Below are 22,885 nucleotides of genomic sequence, written 5' to 3'. Positions count from 1 at the left end.
TTTAATCTAACAATCGCTTAGCTTGGATCACGTCTAGGGATGCACCGATACCATTTTTTAAGGGCTGAGTACGAGTACCGATACTTTTTTCTAGTACTCACCGATACCGATACTGATGCCTATACATTTATTAAATTCTCTCTCTCTCTCTCTCTCTCTCTCTCTCTCTCTTTTTGGTGATGTTGCAGTTTTCCAAGCACAACACAGGGAGACTAATGAATGTAGGACAGCTTCTTTATTATTACTCTAATGAAAAAAGTAATAATTTTTATGTGCTTGTCACAAATTTAAAGAACAAAAATTTCACAGTGTCCAATAACCTTCAAATGGCATAATTACCAATATATATAATTGGTGTTATATAAAAAGAAATTTACAAACAAATTACAAACAATACAACAAATACTATAGAGATACAAATTAAAGGTTTATTTACCATGTATACATTTATTTAACATCTTTTGTTGTTTTATTAACGTTAATGACAAATATAGGCTACGGTCCCTTTAAGACCGAACCCATGGATACTTACACATATCCTGTTTTCACCCAAATGTTTACGTCCACTTAAGCCATAACCGACTGTATTTACGTGAGATACTCCACACGATGGACATTTTGACAACTATGTGTGCATTTGACCATTCAGGTGCGAGGAGAACTGATCGCGCGCAAGAAAGAGAGAGAGCGCGCACGCGAGAGAGAGCGCTTCTGGTCTGTGTCATTCAGCGCGATTCCGCCTATCCCGCCTTTACTAATCGATAACGAATTGCGATTGAAAGCATGTAGTTCGCAATGTGTGGGTTGTCATCATTAATTATTAAGTATTTCCACACCCCTGAGGCTGATATTGTTTCTGCTGCTGCCGCCGGTGTCTCTGTGCACGGAAAATTCTGTCAGTTATGTCATGCGAGGAATCGGTCTTTGGTATCGGGGTATTTTTACGAGTACGAGTACAAGTACACGCGCTTGGTATCGGGCGATACCGATACTGGCATCCCTAATCACATCAAACCATGCAAATTATTATTATTGGTGTACTTTTTTCTCAAATTGTTAATGTCAACAACATCATTATTGCTTGATGTGTATTTATGTGTATTTAGTGTGTATAGCGTTACCTGTAGATTTCTGTAGATTTTCTGTAGCCACTCCGCAGTCCGAAGTCTTTTGCTTTTGACTACGGGTGAATCTCCAGTTTTCACTGATGACTGTCAATTGGACTTTTCTGGATTATCCGCCATCAAAATGATATATATGATCTGCCACCTGCAGCATCCTCACATGCGATATAGCCTAGCTGGGACTCCTTCTTTGTGTAAACAGACATGACGTAATGATGCAAAGACAAACGGCTACATGCTCGAATTTCCCGCGGAAACCTAACGGTACCACTCTAAATATAAAACATTATTACAAGCTTACCGTTGTGAATCGGGCTAAGGTAAGAAGATAGTTTTGAACACTGGCTGGTTATGTACTTGACAAATTGATTTTGGATAATTTTTAACCAAAAAAAGTTACGGACTGCAGCTTTAAGCACTGTTTCTAATAGGAGGTTTCTACCAGTTCCTGTTCTCCATATTGTGAGTCAAACAAGCCTGGTAACTGAGGCTATCACCTTTTGTCTCTCAGTGCCAATGTCCCATTCTCTGAATGGTGGCCGTTGATCATGATAAATGCTTTATCTCTATAATTATGAATTTGTATAGTTATTCTGATTGGATAAGGACTGGTGAAACTCTTTGTTTACTTCCTTTGTTCAAGGTCATCACCTAAGTGCTTTGTATCCACCTCTAAGCGCACTGCCCCCTAAAATATATATAAAACTGCAATGTACAGATTGTAGACCTAGTCCTAGTAAAGCCCTAGTCGGACTTGATGTCTGCAGCGCCAAACGGCACATTCTCATTAAAGAATCCTGCTGAAGACACACAGAGTCTCCTGGGGCCTCATTTATAACCGTTGCGTACGCACAAAACAGGCACTGAAAGAGGCGTACGCCAGTTCCTACGCATAAGTTGTGATTTATAAAAACAAACTTGAGGGGAAAATTTGCGCACCTCCACGCAAACTCTGAACCATGCGTACGAACATTTTGGAGACAGAGCAGTTTGGCGACACCGATGGTGAGCTGAGGGACTGATGGCAGCTGAAGGAAAACCACTTTAAATCCTCATTATGTTTGAATAGGTCCAATGATAATAGCTTACTGTACAACCACAGCTACAAGGAGGTGTTCATGTCGTGTGAAGGCATCTTCAAACAATTACCACTGTATTTGAAGGATACAATTTGAGGAAAATGGTAAGATTTGCACGTTTCCTTTTTAAAATACTTTGTCAGTGATGCGCCGAGACAGACAATTGTCTTTACACTGCAATAAATAAGTAGGCCTATCTGTTTCCACTAAAAATAGCCTATAAAAATCCTAAAAGATATGTTCACCTTATCAGCAAAACTGCATAAATTTAATTAGAATTGTTTAAAACAATTACAATTCTAAAAACTCTAAAACCTTTATCTGAAGTATTTTATACAATTTTGTTTTTTATGGATATTTTGATATGTATTTATTCTAAACATAAAACATAAAGAGGATATTGGATGATTTTTATCAATGTAGTATTGCACAAATGGCATTTATAGTCCATATCTAATATTTTCCAATGTCTTGTACCTTTGACGGTGTTAACCATGGTGTCACGTGGATGGGAACGTGCATGGAAATGATATGCAGATGAGGTTATGCATAGTAAAACTAGACTCCATATGTGGTGATTTCGGGGAGGAGACAGGGTGGATTTCATCTTCCGCTGACTGGGATTTATAAAGGGATTTGTGCGCAGGTTCTGCCGTACGCATAGTTTTATAAATCTGATTTTTTTGTGTGTGTGTACGCAGAATCTAGCTTTTGCGCGTACGTACACTTTTAGGATGAAATCTATGCAAAGTTTTATAAATGAGGCCCCTGGTCTTTGCTTATGAGTTTCCTACATGTGTCAGTTATTTACCATTTCCTTTCCCAGCATGACACATCTTTTGAAATTTCAGTCTTGATGCCTAAAAGTGTCTTACTCACTCTCATGACATTCAAAACCCATATGACTTATTTTCTTCTGTGAAACACAAAAGGAGAACTTGTTCCAGTTGCTCTTTTCCATACAATTAGTCCACATGGGGTTGCAAGAGCAACATAAAAGTATCATTAAATTAATTCAAAGTAAAATGGGATTGGAGACATGAGGGTGTGTAAATAATAGTATTTTCATTTTTGGGTCAACTAATTCTTTGCACATACTTCTGCCCTGAAATCTATTACTATTTTATTAAAGTCATATGTTAGAAGAAGCACGTGACTCGAAAACAATACAGTAATACACATCTGTGACAACACAGAGACATGGACAAAAAATGAAACAAACTAACCAACTAACATAAGATTGCTTTATTGTAAATGGGTAGTTTTAAGGACAAACACACTGCTAATGCTGACTGTTCCATGTTCCACAAAGCACCAACATCAACAGGTTCTTTGATTTGTTTTACTCATTTGTTCTTTAGTAGTGCACAAAATATATTGTTGTTAGTTTCCTTTTATCAATGTGAGCCAAGCAAATCATTAGAATAATTATTTGAATAATGAGTGTGGCTCCATGAATGTTATTTGAATGAAGAATGTGGCTTCATCCCACCTGGCCTGTATATACAGTATATATTTATTTATTTATATACACTCAATTTATATTTGTATTATCTTGACCTGACATGAAAGAAAAATTAGCTCTCTTTTCTTTTTCTACGAATTATCGATATTTTCCATTCAAGATGCCATGAATAGTTTGCCAGGGCAAAATGTGCAAAGAGAACAAGATGGATGTGTCAGGTTTAGTTTGTGCAAGAATGCTTGAAATATTTTCATATTTCATTTATCATGTCAATGGACCACCTGTCAGATAATTAATTTCCTGTTCCAGTACTACATCCTGGTTGTAGACATCCTTTGACATTTAAAACATATTATAAATCCATACAGGCTACAGAATGAGAAAATGCAACCTGCTGATATTTTCTCTCTCAATTTACGGTTTGTTTTGAATAAATAATTAACTCCATCACCTCTGGATTTCTGTTCTTTTTGATGTGTCTTTCCTTCATGTTGGAAACTTTAAAGAATGTTGATTTTTCTGCTTGGGACACCCTGCTGAAAAGACCACCAGCTAGTCACCAGCATATGTTTGTCTACTGGTCCCAGAAGGCTTCTTAGGCTAGACCAACACCACACCAGCTCTGACGAGGAGGCCAGTCTAACCGGGTCTTTTCAGCAGGGCAAAAATCCACTGTGGGTCACTTACTTTTTGCTGTCTGTAAAATAGGACAGTTATGAGCAGAAGTCCACCGCACCCTAGAGTAATTATGAGCACAGTGTCAAAAGAGATGATTGAACTGCTGGATGATTCTTCTGTGGCAGAGTTCCTCTGTGTTTCTCTGTCTGGATGAGTCTGGTCTTTCATCCCCTTCCTGTCCTCCTGGGATTTGCTGTCTGTGAAAAGCCATGGTATTTTTGGTGAATCATCACAGAATTGGTAACACATGACTCAAGCAACTTTGAATGCATTCTTCTGCCTGAGATGCATGTTGACGTCTACTATTCATGGTTAATGTTGTTAAAGGGTTAGTTCACCCAAAAATAAAAATTCTGTTCCACACCTGTAAGACCTTCATTCATCTTCAAACACAAATTAAGATATTTTTGATGAAAGAGGCATATGAAGTTCTTATTTTTGTTTTGTTTTTGCGCACAACAAGTATTCTCGTCGTTTCATAAAATTAAGGTTGAACCACTGTAGTCATGTCGACTGTTTTAACAATGTCTTTAGTACCTTTCTGGACCTTGAAAGAGGTGGTTAAGAGGTTGCTGTTTATGAACAAGTAATATACCTTTCATCAAAAATATCTTAATTTGCGTTCCAAAGATAAACGAAGGTCTTACAAGTTTGAGATGACATGAGGGTGAGTAATTAATGACCAAATTTTCATTTTTGGGTGAACTAACTCTTTAACTAAAACTATATTTTTATTAATTGAAATAATAATTTATTAAGTCGATATAAAGTAAAATACAAATATTAGATGAAAAGCTTAAACTAAACAAATATCAGAAATGTTAGATTTTTCTAAATGCTTAGTTGATCTATAATAACTGATAAAAAATGATAAAAGCTAATTTATTCAAGCTAAATATCAATAAAAAATATAATAGTGTGTAAGTAATACTATGAATAAATAATACCACAATAACTACAATAAAAATACATTTAGGTAGCAGTAAAATTAGAAATTGGAAATAAATAAAAACTAAAACTAAAATAACCTATATAAAACCTAAAATAAACATACTGTTACAGTCACCGGTTCCTGCACTACACTTCCCAGCATTCCCTCTGTCCTGCACTTGCACGTCATCACCATCACACGCACCTGTAGTCTATCATCGTCATTAGCACTTATCTGGACTCACTATATAAACAGTCACTTCACCCACTTGTCTTTGTCGGTTATCGTTTGCTGTTAGTGTGTGTATCTCCTGTGTTCCTGTATGTTCCATTGGATTCTCTAATAAAGTTTGACTCTTGATATTATATTCCTTGTTGTGCGTGTTACTACACCACTAGTTTGTAATACATACAGTATATATATTTATATATTTTACATAATCTTGATAAAAATGACAAAGACATAACAAAATTACTAAAATTGAACTGAAAATATAAAAATAAAAGCTAATTCAAAATATTATCTAACTTTCCTCACCCCTGCTGAGCTTTGCCTCATGGATGGTTCCAATGAAATTCCTTGGCATCCTCACCGGACTTTGGGTGTGTGTTTGGAAATTTTCAGGAGGGCTGTTTAGATGACCTGGCTGTTCAACAAGGATGCTCAGACCTGATGAATGTGCAGCTGCTTTCAAAGAAGACATAACTGTGGTTGTGACTGGTACAATGTGTTTACTTGTCTGGAAAGACTTGCCTTTTATCTCTGTACTCTTTATATCTTTATATGTTGGCTCAGATGTTGCAGTAACCCTGTTCTGGGATAATTTCACATAGGAACTGGATGGTCCTTTCTGGCTTTTAGAATCTAAAGACCTCTTGGCAAGTAAAAGCGGCGTGCTCCTCTCCACACTGTCCTGTGTGTTATCTCTTGTGTTTTTTTGATAGGGGCCAGATGCAGTTGACTGAACAGTTGAGTCAGTTCTGCTCGGAAATACATCCTTAGAATTTGTAAATGAAGGGAAAAGATCCGATGATGGCATATTTTGCATCACTGAATTTGAAGTTTCTTCAGGTAAAGCTGGATTGCTACCAAAGAGGAAGTTGGGTAAATGTCCTTGCATTGATCTCCATGTGGTAGGTGTCCCTGGAGCTAGTGTTTGGTGTTTGGCTACTGGGACAGCAGACTTGAATTGTTTAGTTCTCTCATTACCACCCTGCAAGGTTACCACAGGTGAAAAAGATGATCTTTGTGGGGATGGAGTAGATTTCAAATAAATATTCCAATGGCTTGTGGATGTAGATGTCCTAGATGATCCACTGCTCAGTGTTGGACAAATGCAGGGGCATTCAGAGGCACCTAGAGGAAATGTAATGGAAATGTAATGTAAATTATGATAAAAGCAACTAAAGTGAGACTAGCTGGCATTTTGCTAATCCTTGGGTAATTAAATTAATTTTGAGAGCCTGTTTTGCTCTATTTCAGCTTCTTTCCCTCTTTTTAATGAATTTCGTTTGCATTTTCTGTGTTTTGTGTATTGCAGATGGGGATTTGTGACTCTTTCTGCAGGTTACATTGTTATACCAGTAGGTGGTAACAAGTGTCTTTATGAATGAGTAATTTTTATTCAAACGATTCATTCAAAAACAATGATTCATTATAAAATGACAAATGACTTTATGAATTAGTCTTGAATCATTTACTCAAACAAAACGTTCAAAAGTTCTAAACACAGATTAATTCAGGAATGAAACATCACTACTGTGCGTTGCTTGGAGGCACTCAACGATTCTACTTCAGCTTTGTTCAGAGCTATTTATGTTGGCAGTGTACAAAAGTAGACAATGTAACTGCCAATATTATGTCTAAAATGTAAGTTACTCAGCATTAAAGGGGTTATTCTCTGCTGGCAAAATAGGCTTTTATTAAAACTTGCCTGTCTATGCTTTCTTAAAATCAATGCTGCAGTACATGACAAGAGAAAATGGGCTATTGAGTTCCCCATTTCCAGAAAGGTAGGGAAACTTCAATATCCATAATGCACTGGTCGCCATTCCTCTGTCAGTCCAACTTGTCCCTGACAACAACATAGTGTCGGCCCAGATATGGTCCACGTGTAATCCACATGTACAAGATGTGGGACAGATCTGGGCTACACTATGTTGCTGTCTGGGGTCAGTGAGTGGGAAGTATAACCTGTAGCTTTAACAAAAGTGTTGCGCTGTCAATAGTCTGTTGGCTGACTTTAAAACAAATGGGTAGATCCAGGTGCAGGTAACATGGAGAAAAAGTACACATTATTAATTTACATATATACCACTGACATTGTAGCAATACAAAGCTGGTTGAAAATTCAGTAAACTTGCCCTTTCTTGTTGAACTGTTGCATAAAAGTCCTATCAGTCTTGCGAGTGTAAAATTGCTTAATTCTAGATGATTTTACTGGACTTTGCAGTTGTGCTACCTGCTGTTTGGCTGAGAGGTTCAGTGGTGGATTCTGGGTAATCCTCTGTGTACTCCTCCTCACAGTTCCAGTCCACAGGCTTGTCGCTCTGAGTCATTAGACCCATATACATGCGAATCACTTCCTCAGCTTTCTCCAAAGCTGCCCTGGGCAAAGTCATGTGGATTCTTATGAACTTCGTTGGGCTATCCTGTAGGGTGAAAAACATGTTTTCCAGCAGAATTTAGGTATTACGCTCCGCAGTGTATTGAACCCCAGCGATTGGGGAATATAGGTGGTAGGATACACGGGTCATTGTGAAATTATTTTAATGCAACAATTTTAATTCAAGCAACCCATTCAATAACATGCCTTTTGAGGTTAAATCAATTTTACAATTTTATTTTATTTATGTATTTGGTGGTGGGGGGGTTATGGTTTTCCCCATGTGCATTCTGCACTGTCTGACCTGGTTTTTAAAATAGTGTTTCATCTGTGATTGAATAAAGACTTCAACCGGAAAAGTTTCCTCTGAAGACATTCTGTAGTAGAAAATATTTATACACTTCACATTATAAGAATGTGGCCCAGTAATGTGGGTAGAGGTTAACTTAACTTTAGGCATTACTCTGATTTTTTCAATATTCCGGGAAAAAAAGTGAAGCACTCAACATTTTTGTATGTACTACTGCAAGAAAAACAATTTTAATAAAGACCACTTTTACCAAACCATTATAGCTACTGTCCAAGACTCTTGTTTTCTTGACTTTTCCCCCTTCAATTTATGTACATACAAAACAATGCCTAATGTTTTCTCTTGCTTGTTTCTTGTGCTTTTTGACCTCAACTGTTTTGGAACATTTGTCATTGAATAGACTTTATATCATTTGTTTGCGGTATGTCTAAGCAGCTCCACAAAATAATTATACTTTAATTTCCATTATTTCCTTTGTTTACTGTGTTTTATTTGTAGACATTTAGGGGCTGTTAAACACAGTAAAGTATGAAACATAGTAAAAGTCAAAAATCTTCTTCCATAACCCTATTTATAACAGATAACTGCACCACAGCTCTCCAAGAAAAGGAAAAAAAGGACTTTGTTACCTCAATCTCCTCATTGATTGGAGGGATGCATCTCTGGGAGTAAATGTTGTAGATCAAGTTCTTCAGTGAATTAGTGTAACGATAATTGTCGGAGTCCTTAGCATAGCTGAATTGGGTGTTGAGTAGCTCCAGAATGTGAGGAAATGCTGCTTTAACATAACACACAACACTCTGAAACACACAAACATTTGGGAACCACAATGAACATTTGATATCACACACACTGATTTTGTACACCCTACTGTATATCATTCAGACCAGAGTCACAAAACACACAAGGCTATTAATGGGTTATCATACACCAAATTTCTATAAGACAGCATTTTATTTGTTTTTCCTCCTATTGTAATACAAGACACAAGCTTTCCAAATGACAATGCTTGCAACTGTCATGCTTCATATCAAACGTGCTCTTTCGTAGCTTGCACTCCATTTGAATGCTGATGGGGCATCTCAAATCTCTACAGAAGGGTAAATGTGGCCATCAGGACTTTCTCTTTCTCACAAATTAGAGAGGAAATGTTCACTGCATTCCCTAAAATAAATGGTCTTAGAATAGAATTAAAATATCAATCAACTTAATTCATTTAATTTACCTGTTTTGTCACTGGCATTTTCTGCAAAGGCTTACCCATCTAGTCTTTGTAACCATAGGAATTTACAGTAATTCCACACAAATAGCAGGGAAAGTCCCCACAGAGAAAATTGACTTGGTCAAGCGCAAAATTACAGCAAAATGATTTCTGGGTTGCCTAGTTTGGGAGTCTGAAATTTTTTAATTGTTAACTGTTATTACCACTCTTGCAGTCGGTCATTCAAGATGTATTCTTTAAATATGAAAGACATCTGGCCATATATGTACAATTCCTCTCAATAGCAGGGATCTCAAAACACATTTATTTCTAGAGCAGTCTTCGAGCTGTGATCTTTCAAACTCTTAACCTGACTGATGGCCTTTTGGATTTCCAAAAGAACGCTGTTTCACTGTTTTTGTTCTGGCAGTGGTCTCCTTCAGTAAACGCTTCCTCTTCACACTTCACACGCACCATGCTGACATTTTGAAAACCTTTAAAAACAGACTCTCTTTGAGCTCAACAATCAGTAAAAATAGCTTAATTTGATTAGGTTTAATGCTTGGTGCTGAAGAATGTGATGAACTTCAAACTTCATCATGTGAAAATACTGGCAGTGTAATTATGGCATGACAAATTCACTCTGATGTGAGAGGTGATACTTCTGCATGTGTTACTTTTAAGGTTTTCTGTAACCCGAAAAGTATTTGAAATTATAATTAGCTGTTATAGTTATTATGACTGTTAAACTGCCTAAACAGATTATTTCAGTAAACTGAGGTTTGTGCCACATGGTTCTGCTGCCTCTCTGGCTTAAAACATGATCTTATGTAACATCTGTTTCAGATCAATTTCTGATTTTGTGGGAAGGAAGATCTGATCTATTATACCAGAATGTCAGGCTCTTTTAGAGTGCTTGACGATTCATCGAAAAGTAATCGAAACCAAAATTCAGAACCTCTAACCGACTTAATTTTCGCATGTCAGTTATTTCGGTTTTTTAATCCTATTAATACTTCCCCCTTAAAAACAAACTACGGCGTGTGTAGCCGCGTGACTCTGGCCCGTCCAGTCAGTGGCATGAAAGCAACACGGAGGTGAACGCTGAGTCAACACACAGAGACGGCGCGAGCGGTGAGCCTTGCGTCTTCACTAAACTTTGTCAGATGTATGTGTTTTAAGGTTTGCCAGTTTGGACATTCAAGCGATTTTAGACGATTGGATGTATATTATTTCGAGCTACCGTGCTCGCGCAGCTGCATTGTGGCATGAACACTCATACAAACAGTAGCTGCGCAAAACATGAAGATCGCGCGCTCAGAGAGGAACGCAGAAAATAGTCAGCGCTGTCCTGTGATTTATCACTAAAGTAGCTTAGAAACTCAAAGCTTATTATAACATATATTTTTCTACTTTTGAAGGAACTATTTACAACCCACAGCTTCACAATTAATAGAGAGACGGTATGACTAATTCACACACGCAATCGCTCTCATTATGTAACGTTACTGGTACTGTGCTAATTTATCTTTATCTGATTTACAACGAGCAGAAATCTGTTAGAAATGTTACGAACCATAGATAAAATAACGGCTGAAAGTGAGCTGTTATGTCAGATCACTCTTTCAATAGGAAAAAAATATCCCACCTTTAATAGTCAATTACATTTACAGTACAAACCTTGTCAGTGAACTATGAGGGCAAAAAAAAAACAAAAAAAAAAACAATCGTTCATTAATCATAATCGAGGTAAAATGTTCAATTAATTGAGGTTTTGATTTTAGGCCATTATCGTCCAGCCCTAGCCTCATTCATATACTGTTTATAACTGTTGAAATACCCATAGGTTGGGTAATCCATATCTGGATTGAAGTGGAAATATGCCTACCAGGTTCTGGCGTTCAGTGAAAGTGTAGGTTATTGAACAACCATTTTGCAGCTGGTTCTTAATCTGCAAAGGAAAACATTGAGGGAGAAAAAAAAATAGTAGTTTACCATATATTTAGCACATATTGTATTTATCAACATCATTATACATTTTATTGGGGTTTCAAACTAGGCCAGACACAGTTTCATGCACAAATTTTTCTTCTCATTAACGGCATTTAGATTATCAGGACTATTTAGTGACCTGCCATTCAGTCAGAAAGACTGAATGCCAAATTCAGTATTTAAGGGGTTTGTTCAACCAAAAATGAAAAATCTGTCATTAATTACTCACCCTCATGTCGCTCCACACCCATAAGACCTTTGTTCATCTTTGGAACACAAATTAAGATATTTTTTGATAAAATCCGATGACTCAGTGAGGCCTGCATTGACAGCAAGTTAATTTACACTTTAAAATGCCCAGAAAGGTACTAAAGATATATTTAAAACAGTTCATGTGACTACAGTGGTTCAACCTTAATATTATGAACCAACGATACTTTTTGTGCGCCAAAAACTTATTCAACAATATCTAGTGATGGGCAATTTCAAAACACTGCTTTATGAAGCTTCGAAGCTTTACTAATCTTTTGTTTCGAATCAGTGGTTCGGAGCGTGAATCAAACTGCCAAAGTCACGCGAACCATTGAAATTTCAAAACACTTATGATGTAACGAAGCCTTGTTTACTGAAATCATGCGACTTTAATGCTCCGAACCACTGATTCGAAACAAAAGATTCGTAAAGCTTCGAAGCCTAAAGTGTAAATTTAACTTGCTGTCAATGCATATTTGATATTTTATTATATCTTAAGTTGTGTTCCGAAGATGAACAAAGGTCTGGAACGACATGAGGATGAGTAAATAATGACAGAATTTTCATTTTTGGGTGAACTAACTCAAACAATCTAAATTATTTATGCATGATCATTACAGACAGCTGTGGTTTGCTGAGGGATGTTATTACAAATGAACTATAATAAATCATTTTCCATGCAACTAAATAATATAAGTACATTTTGGTCAGCCCACAGGGTGATTTACTGCCAGTAAAAGTAGCTGATCTTACCAGACGTTTTAAATTCAGGAGATGGTCCTGTGTGACAGAGTGCTTACATGGACCTGGCACACCAGCACAGACCAAATGAAAGCACAGGATAAGGAAGAAGCACTGATGCCTTACCTGTAATCAGAAAATGAATATTTTATGTAGTTTTATTTTATGGTATTAATGTCCAATAAAGGTTGGTTTAAAGCACTTAATTAATGTAATTATTACCATTTTCCGTGACCTAATCAAAAGTGATAACTATTTACAGTTAATACATTGTTAAAAAACTCTTTACTTATGCTAATTAAACAATTTTATAGTGACAATGAATGAAGAACTCACTATAGTCTATTAATGTATTAACTTCAGTTTATAAACTATGAATTAACTATGTTTGCAAATGATTTGTAAATACTTTATTACACTATACTTACAGTATTATAAAGCGTTACCTATATTGGAAAAAAAAAATTATTGGTGGAAGATTATTGGTGTATGTTTTACAAGAATATACCAGTTCAGTGTTTATGTTCAAAATTTCAGGTTTAATTTAATGTGTTGTTTGCCATTTCTTTGTTGTGATTTTGTGAAATCTATTAGCAATTTATGAGTAAAAATTGTTTCTAAACCATTTTTTCAGTGATGGAGAAGGTAAAACAGTACACAGTAAATAATATATTAAAAATAATATAAGACTTCACATAATCAATAAAACAGCCAATGCGACTGGTCATAAGTATACAAATAGAAAAGTTGAGCAAATACACATTGTACATAGTGTGCTGTATATCTCATAAGAAAATATAACATAAACAGCTTGATCTCATTCTTTTTTTTTTTCACGGCTTACATGCAACTTCGAACATATCCAAAGCTATTTAATATGATATTAACAACAGTGAGAATTCCCCTGGAGCCACCTGCAAGACTTGAGAAGGGAGAAGATGTTGATGGAAAAAGCATGTAACCTCAGTAACTCCCCAATCCTTAAGTCACTCCACCATGGGTTTAACCTGAAAACCTTACGTTTATAAATCATATTCATAGATCCTCCGAATGTGGCCGCTTATACAAACTCATTTATCACATAATGTTATATAGTACAATATACTGTATTATAACAATTGCAATAAACAATTGTATAACAATTAATATAGCAATAAAGTGGGGATACGTACTGTACTTCTCAAACTCTCAAAACACAAAAGAAAATTCCACAAATCTCTGGAGTGCAAACACATTGAAACTATAAAACTGTGTAATGGGAAAGTGTTTATGATGTTGGCCAGATCAGTATACTAGTAAACCAAGAAACAACAGAAGACTAGGTCTTTGCTCATCTTCATCCAAGCCTATCTCCACAGGAGATCTGAATGGACTCAGAGTCGTGTGTGTGGCAGATGTGAAGCTTCAAAACCTCTTAGAGTATGATAAAAGCCAGACAGCATGTTAGCAACATCTTGACAAAATCTTACAAGCTTCGTCAGCACTGCCTCATCAGAGACAGAAAGAGTGCTTAACAAGGCATACTTATGGGAAGTAAGTGCAATTATGTGTCAGATTAAATTTAATTATATATAGATGTCAGTGTGACAAATGTAGTTTAACTAGGCAATGAAATGCAAAAATCACCAAGGAAATTTAAGAAGCAGTTCAGACAGTCTGCCACCATTTCATGCTTTTCAAATTTTGACAAATCTGACATGTAGAAAATAAAATTCATGTTGAACTAATAGATAAATAATCTAAATATAAAATAGATAAATAAATACACTGTAAAAATTATTTTCATGATTTGTTATCACAACATTTTTTCTTTTGTCAAATGAACTTCAATAATTAATGTGGTTCAGATAACATATTTTGAGTTTCTGTTGATTAAACCAGTCGCCTTCATTGTATTAACTCAAATTTTTAATTTCAATGAACTCAAAATTTTAAGGCAATCAGGTAACTTACTTTTTTAAGTTAAACCAACAATCCTTTTTTACAGTGTAGATAACTATCTAAATATTCTGTATCCTTCTTTTATATATATATATATATATATATTAAAAAGGACCTATTAATTGTCATTAAAGTGAAATTACTGAACCTAAGCATACAAGCTTGATAAAAATGTTCATTTTAGAAGAAAATTTCAGACGGCACTTGGAGGCTTTTGCATCTGAACTCTTCATATTTTCTTATAAATGTGTTTAAAGTCCATAAATAGAAAACCGTAATCTTATCAAACAAAACTGTATGTAATCCAACATTTACAAAACATGATTTTTTCCTTTCAAAGCAATAAAACAGCTTTAATAACACAGCTGTATTTAAAATCCTCAGAAATAGTGCCTCCTGCCATGTGTCTGTGAAATCCTGTGGTATTTAGCCAATAAAGCATGCAGTGATAACAGGTCTAAGAAACACTGAGACCCCATAAAGTACAGGTTTCAGCTACCCAATCGTAAATGGCTGTATATGTGATCAAATAAAAAAAAAATAACAAGGAATAAAAGTGGACATAGCAACCCAACAATAAACAATCATATAGCCAGAAGAACTGCCATGATTTTTTTTTTGTTTTTTTTTTTACTCAGCAGTTGCCTAAAAGGACAGCCAACTGAAGCAATGAAATTTCACAGACCACAGTTTTCTTCTTCATGTTCCACGGCTCACGAAATTTGCCCCCAGTTGTTTAATGGTTTGGCATTCTTACATTGAAATAGCTTGATGGCCATAAATCAAGAAATAAAAGTCTATGGGAAAAGGTTTAACAAGAAAGCAAAACAGTGTTCTAAAATTTCACAAGAAGGAGATCAAATCAAGGCTCCTCAGAGATCGCATCTGACATTAAACAGACCTCATTTATACATAATCTAACGTTATCCATTAATCATGCAGAGGCAGCAACTGAAAGCTGATTTGCACAAAAACATCAATTGAACTTCAATTTTCATACTTCAATTCCATACTTTCCTTGAGCAACAAGCAAATGTCAGAGGAGAGCAGCAGACTTACCTTGGCTTTGTGGGCTGTTATGTGTGTGTTCATCTGGCTGACCTGAGCAAGTAGAAAGCAATAAAGTTCACATGTAGATTCATTGGATTAGTATTTTTGTTTTGCGTTTGATCCCAATGAAGATAGTGTCTTTCCCTCTGAAGATCTCTGTAGTCCTCAAGCGTCCAGATATTGATGGCTGTCTTGAAACAGATCTTCGTGTGAAACAGTTGAGACGTGCCACCTTGAGAGGGTGAATGTTTCTGCCTGAGGACTATGGTGGACAAATAAAGGGAGCTTTAGTAAAGACCTCCTCCTCTTCTTCTCCCACTGTTGGGCTTATGAAAAGACCTCTCTCACTTTCTCTGCACTCAGACCATTCCGACTTCCTTCCATTTTATTGATGAAGGAAGTTTTAGCTCCCTCCAGACCAATATATAACATACATGGGTTTTTACCTCTCAAAAGTTATTTGTGAATGAGTTTAAAATCTCACCGAGATGCTTGAATTATCTGCTCATTCTACAAGATGTGATGGTGTTTAAATCGACGTTTCCATAGAGAGAAACCTGCTGGTCTTTAATCTTGTCTTAAAGTCGGCATGAAACGGAAGTTACGGTAGCCTTTTCTTTCTTATTGTGAGTGAAACGGCTTCTCGATCAAGAAAAAATGTAGGGTGGGACTTTTTTGTCCATCGGGAATTGATTGGATTGTTGTTGTTTGCTCTTGCTTTGATCTCATGTGTGTGACAGGTTGTCCTGCCTTCACGCCAGTGAACGTGTCACCAGAGAAAAGAAGAGATGTTGTTTGAAAGAAGGAGAATAAGCTATTTGTTATTAAAGTTTACAAGGACACATAATTAAAAAAATAATAATAATGATGTGCACAGATAAATCACTTAAAATAAATACTGCAATATTCCATTTAAAAAATGGTCAGTTTTGATTTCAGGGTGACTTGAAGTATTTTTCTAGTGAAAAATATGTATTTGAAGGTATATTTCAGCCAAAAAGAAATGTTTTTATTATTCACATCATTTCAAAACCCGTATGACTTTCTTTTTTTCATGAAAAAAAGGATATGTTTAACAGTTCAATGAAGGCGAATGGCCAGAAATGACAGTGTTGCAGTGTTTTTAAAAGTAACTTGTTACAATATTGCTTTACTCCCCCAAAAAGTAACTAATTGTTTACTTGGTTGCTTTTTATGTAAAGTATTGTGTTACGTTACTTTTGAGATACTTTTTCTCACATGGGATGGGCTTGCTTGATTGTTTCTTAATAACAAAAAGAGTTTGGTAAATGCAAAGGAATAAGTCAGACTGAAGGAAATGCAAGTTCACACCTGTACAATAGAGGGCGCAGCTCAGACAAACCTTTCAGTGGTGCTGCCATTCTGGACCACAGAATAATAGGACAGGAGAAGAAAGTTAAACATAAAAATAAAAAAGCAATAAAAAAAGAAGAAAAAACAGACAATGTTTATCTAAAGTCATTTTTGCTTATTAGTATGGTTGAACTGGATCATTGAAGATCAGCAGCAAAGACATTGGTTAATAAAGTGAGATTAAATACATAAAGTATATTTGTGTTAACCTATTTCATTGCAGGTTTGCATAATATTGCATAAGTTTGAATTTCACAGTTTTTATTGATTTTAAGGAATAATGAATCTGTTTTTGTGCAAGTGCGATGAGTGCCTGTTCACATTTAGGGTGTTTTCACACTTGAGTCCTCTTTAAAAGAACCAAACTCAGACCCTTTTAAGTGGACCAAAAGGTGAACAAGTGAAAAAAAGACCCAGTTCTCTTTACAGTACGTTCACATGGTCCCTGTCCCTGAAAGAGGACTCGGATCCTTTTTTTGGTCCACTTAAGTAGGAATGTGGTCTCAGACCTCTTTGTGTTCATACTGTCACTTTTCGGATCTAGTCCAGTTCAGTGTTTAATAGCTTGACCCTAAGGCCTTCAAAATTTGATCCCATTCACTTAAATTGTATGTGCCGCACTAACCAAGAAATCTGTTCACAAAGATTATTATTAATTATTATTTTGTAAAACGACAATGCTACAAATGCTCTTGAATGAGCTTAAGTTGTTTATCTTTTGCACAAAAATATACATTTTGTTGCAATATTTAATCCGTATGCACTATATCACTATCCGTAATCCCTTGCACTATATCACACATCCATCGGATACTGATTCTACTGATTGTTTTTTTAGGCTGTCACTTTAAGAACTACAGTAATGCATGGATCCAATATACAGTACTGATAAACATACATAATTTCTTTCCCAGATACATCCACTTAAGTCAAAGCCTGTTTATGTGAACCTAGAGTGTTTTGACACTTTAAACGCAATAAGACGCTATAATTCAGTTCTGTACACGCGCTGTGACAGCTGGTTTTCTGTGCATGCGCTAGGTGTGTGCCCTTATACAAACCTTATACAACCTTATACAAACGCCCAGAGAGGTTTGTGTTCAGATTAAGTGTTTTTAGCGAACCGTACCGTAAGATGAAATCGAACCGTACTCAGACCACCTCCCAAGATGGTCTCGGTTTGGTTGTTTTTAAGGGGTATGAGATCGTTTGGAGTGTTCACATATGGGTCAAAAATCCTACAAACCGCACTCAGACCCCTGAAAAGGACCAAGTGTGAAAACACCCTAGTCTTGAGCTACAATAACCATCGTGTTTACACAGTGCAAACAACATCTTTATTCATGATTTCTGTCAACATGGGGACGAGAGGTGTCAGTCAATAAATGAGAAAACAAAGTGCATTAAAAAAAAACAGTGCAAATGCATTACTTTACTCGTTACTTGAAAAAAGTAATCTGATTACATAACTCACGTTACCCCCAACACTGGTCTCATGACAGATCATGACCAATTGTGGATATGCAAAAGCACAAATAAACACTTTAAAGAGCTATGTTGGACACTTTTATGTATTATGACTGCGTGGATATTATTCAAAAATTTTATCTTGCGTTCCAAGGAAGAAAGAAATTCAAAGAAATTCTTCATTGGACTGTCTTCACTCCCTCTGAAAGGGAAGGTGTTTGCTGTATGCCTTAAAGATACTGTTTTTACAATGTTTAAACAACATTCTCCCATGTTGTGCAAGTCTGTGAGAACTGGAACACATATTTGTCCCAGATTTTTGTGTTAGAAAAAAAAAAAGACTTTTATTCATTACACAACACATTGAATTATTGTCCAAAAAAAATAAAAAAATAAAAATAAAAGTTCACTTAAATCCTGATCATGCGCAATACACTATGTCATTAGCCATTATAACCCAAGCTGTACAGAGAGGAAGGATGACCTTTGACTATTTCTTTCAGACGAAAATACCTTAAATAGCCAAGACTTTTACTTATCTAATTAAATTGCTTCTAAATATCAATTCTGTCTCTGCCAGAAATTGGTGTCATTGGTCATGAAATAAGCTGATTCATGCCAATTATATATCAATTAGGTGATCAATGACACATTGTTCTGTTCAGACATCCAGTCTGAAGCACACACAAACGCATGAAGGATGGGAAAGTGAGTGGTGATATAAACAAGCTGAAATGCTGGCACAAATTAAGATTGGAGTAGTTCGCATTTTTATGTTTTCTATTTAATATTTAATTGCCTGCCAATGAGATCTGGGTTGTGGAAAAAAAAAGAAAAAAAAATTATATTAGTCAATACAGCCACAAATTTAAAAATATTTAACAAAGAAACATGTTTAAAAAATCAGCCTTATATAAACACTTAAATCTAAGGCGACCAACTTTCTTGTACAAGCCAACTATGACTTACAAGTTAACTATTCTTATGTAAGAATTTGTCATTTTTATTTCTGATAGAGAGATTGTTTTACGGTAAACCAGATACAATGACATTTAATATGAATTATTATTCAATATTACATTCAAATGTCTTAAGAAAGTTCGGATGAGAAAGACTAAACTATTTTATGTTCAAAGGCCAACACAATGTCACGATAACATCTGTAGCATCTAATCTATCTTTACCTTGTCTTCTACCAGCTTCAACATGGAGTCAAAGCAGAATTATAAGTCAAATTCTGTGGGAGAGTAAAATATGAATATCTCCCACATGAATATCTTCACACCCCAGTAACCATATGCACATGGGTCACACATGTGCCGTCTCTTTCAAGAAGCAGATAGCGAATCCATTACAGGCCCAAAGCATGTGTGCTGTCAGTAAGATCACTGTTCTGTTCTTCCTTTGGGGCACTGAGTGGGGATATTTACCCTTAAAACTGATTTTTTTTTTTTTTTAACTTAAGGTGAGCCTGGTTATTTCACATGGGGAAGTAACATCTCTACGTAGACAATGTAAAGCACATGCTTTTAAAATTGAGTGACTCAGATAATGGAAAGGGACAATTCTGACAAAACCTAAATTCATTTTTGTGGACAAGCATTGGCAGTGTAATCAAACTTTTCATGTCACAGATGTTAACATGTCACTTTCTCTAAAGTTCTGACATTTTGAGATTACTCTTTATGTGATCGTTTTTTATGATAAAACATTATTTGGCATTACATGAAGCAGAATGTTAATAAAAAACAAAAGCCTTAAACCATGCACATTAACATGTGGATTTAAATATTTTCAAGCTGCTTAGTAGTAACTGTCCAACATTACAACTCAAACTTATTTAAGGAACAGCAAACTTTAAAATGAATTTTAAAATGAGTTTTGTCCAAGTACGGGAATCTGAAACATCACAACATACATGTTTAGCTACTGGATGGTCTTGCGCAATGCCGTGAAATGTATTTGGCAAAAAGATCTTTCCAGGCACCACCATCCTTATTTATCTACTAGTTGGATGTTGTTTTCCCTTTGGAGGCTTGAAATGATTTATTATTTTACTCCATTAAACTGTAGACGTTTCACATGGCTTTCAAAATTACACCTAACTTAGTGATTTCAATGCTTTCCGAGCTAACATGGAATGTTTAGCTAACTTTAGCTAATGTACTGGCAAGGTTCTCTCACAGTTATGAACAAAAATTCTTCCAGTAATGTTAATAAAACATTCATTTGAAGTTATCTGGTCTTTAATAATGTTCTCTAAAAGGTTTTAAATGTTGGAAATTTTGAACGTTCATAGAACGTTCTTAGAACATTTTTTTGTTAGCTGGGTTCAGTCATTCCAACTCTCTAAACATACTCGTGCCCCTCTAACCTTATACCATCTGATATTCTTTTGGCTTATTAAATTTCTGAAGCAGAGGCACATTGTGTCACATGACTTCCCAACAGTGGATGTTTTAAAGACTATACTGTAGCACATTAATGTCCTTTGGAACACAACATGTCCTGTTTTAGCTCTATAATTGTTTCAACAAATGTTCATTGATCTTGGAAATTTGTCAAACTTATTAAGCTGTTTTCAGGGATTTTCTTAATTACTACACTGATCAATATGTGCTCATGGCGTGGTCGTTGTGGTAACTTCCCAGATTAATGGTTTGGGCTGCTAGCCGCAAGTTTTACACCCCCCTCTCAGCAGCCCAAGGCATTTGGGACTGTGTCCAAAAACATTTTCTCTAAACTCAACCCTTTTCCCCCACATTGTATGTAGTAGCGGCAACCACGTGTGGCCCACTACAGTCTTCTATCGAAAAGCAGCATTCATTGGTCCCATGAGAGTGGGGCCAGCCCATAAAAAATATTGTCTGCCCATAGTCTAGTTCTGCCCCTTTTGGTTTTCAGCTATTGTTTTTGTCTGGCTTTTATTATGAAGTTTTGTCTGTGTGTCATAATTTGTCATTTACTTTGCAATTTTTCTGAGATGCATCTGAAATCAGTCACTAGTTCACTCGTTCATTATTTCCTATATAGTGAATGGCACATAATACATATGGGGGAAAGAGAAACGAAAATGAGTGAGTGACTTGATGCTGATGTAATTACCATGTGCCAGAGAGCAGAAATAACTTTAATTTACATGAAAAATAATAATAATGATAATAATAATAAATAATAATACACACACACACACAGACACATAGTAATATAAGGTATTAATAATTTGTTTGCATGTTCTAATATTCATGTCATATTTAATAAATAGTTCATTCATTATAATAGAATAATAATACAAAAATAACTTTAAAAATTTCTCATCAGAGTGAATTATATAATTATACATTACAGAATGGCCAGAACCCGATTTAGTGCACTATATAGGGAATAGGGAGCGATTTCAGCTGCGTCTGACACCTCATGTAATTTTACCCAGGTGTTGTTTGATCATGATTTAATGTACAGTACATATACTTCCTTAATCAGCCATCAGGTCTTGCTTTTACAGGATTGTAATGTTTGGTATGTTCAGCTTTTTTGGATCACAGCTTGAATTTAATGCTGCATTTAGATCCTCTCAGGGCCACCGTTGGGGGGGAACAACCGGGTTTTGACGTTGTTCCTGTGACACAGGGAGCCCATTAAACGTGCCTTTACGTTGCTGAGAGAATGGGATCTGGGGCCTACCCTTATAATTTTCTCTGGGGCTCCGTGAATTGGGATAACTCATAAATATTTTGTCCTGGGCCCCCCGAATTCAAGCAAGCTACACTCCAACCTGGCAGCAGCTACATCTGCTACATCTGGTCATCTATCTTTCCTGTCTCTTCCTTTGAAAGGTACACCTCTAGTCTAAAGATTTCTCAGCCTTTTCTTCACACCTGAATGTACTTGAAAGCAGAACCTCAGCCACAGAGTAAAGGTCCTTTTTTTGAAGGACGAAAAAGGAAATCCTACTCATGTTTCTCTCATGATTTTGTGCGAGGAATTCTCAAGTCTTGCATTACAAATATGCTCCATCATCTTTGGTCATTCTGACCCTGAAACACATTTTTAACACTGAATGAAAAAATAAAAGTCTCTGCTTTCTAATTATTATGTTTCTATTCCAAACATTTGTCAAGATATAATCATTTAAATCATTTAAAATTGTTTTTGACAAAATGGCCTCTAATGATTCCAAACTATTTTTGACACAATCAGAGATTTACTAAAAAATACATTAAATAATTAACATCATCATCAGGTTAAGTAAAAATATAACATATAATATAGTTCATGCAACACGTGGTGAACACTGAATGACTTTTTCTGGGTACAGTTCTGTTCGTAAGTTTACTTTCCCTCTTAGCAGACTTTAGCAGACTTAGCAGACAGAAGTTTTTGTAGACTTCACAAGACAAAATAATAACTGAATTGACTGAAGTCAACCAGTTATGTATACATGCATATAGATACACACTGTGTGTTGCTACCTGGATGATCAGCGACTGTTTTTATGTTTTGTGATAGTTTTTAATGAGTCCCTTAGCAGTTAAACTGCCCACTGTTCTTCAGAAAAATCTTTAAGGTCCAGCTCCACATTTTTTGGTTTTCTAGTATCTTCTGCATATCTGAACCATTTCCAACAAGACATTTACAAAAGGTGAAAACATTCACTAATGCTCAAGAAGGCAAC

The 22,885-nt window shown here is 35.8% G+C and overlaps 1 protein-coding gene across 6 annotated transcripts in view; it reads right to left on the bottom strand.

The window, feature by feature from the left end:
• Positions 1-3,433: 3,433 nt before the first annotated feature.
• The window catches only part of csf1a (colony stimulating factor 1a (macrophage)), a 54,012-nt gene continuing 34,560 nt past the window's right edge, over positions 3,434-22,885 (bottom strand). For 3 of the 6 annotated variants that reach the window (XM_051911608.1, XM_051911607.1, XM_051911609.1), the window contains 6 exons: positions 12,391-12,504; positions 11,282-11,344; positions 8,822-8,992; positions 7,739-7,928; positions 5,815-6,633; positions 3,434-4,543 (listed from right to left, as the gene is read on the bottom strand). In XM_051911608.1, the coding sequence (XP_051767568.1) occupies positions 4,308-4,543; positions 5,815-6,633; positions 7,739-7,928; positions 8,822-8,992; positions 11,282-11,344; positions 12,391-12,504 (1,593 nt within the window). In that variant the 3' untranslated portion in view covers positions 3,434-4,307. Of the gene's footprint in view, positions 4,544-5,814; positions 6,634-7,738; positions 7,929-8,821; positions 8,993-11,281; positions 11,345-12,390; positions 12,505-15,378; positions 15,632-22,885 lie in introns of all 6 variants that reach the window. The other 3 variants (XM_051911613.1, XM_051911612.1, XM_051911610.1) reach the window with 2 other exon arrangements.

Source organism: Ctenopharyngodon idella, chromosome 11 (genome assembly GCF_019924925.1).
Source record: "Ctenopharyngodon idella isolate HZGC_01 chromosome 11, HZGC01, whole genome shotgun sequence".
Lineage (NCBI taxonomy): Eukaryota > Metazoa > Chordata > Actinopteri > Cypriniformes > Xenocyprididae > Ctenopharyngodon > Ctenopharyngodon idella.
This window is presented reverse-complemented; position numbering and strand designations above follow the sequence as displayed.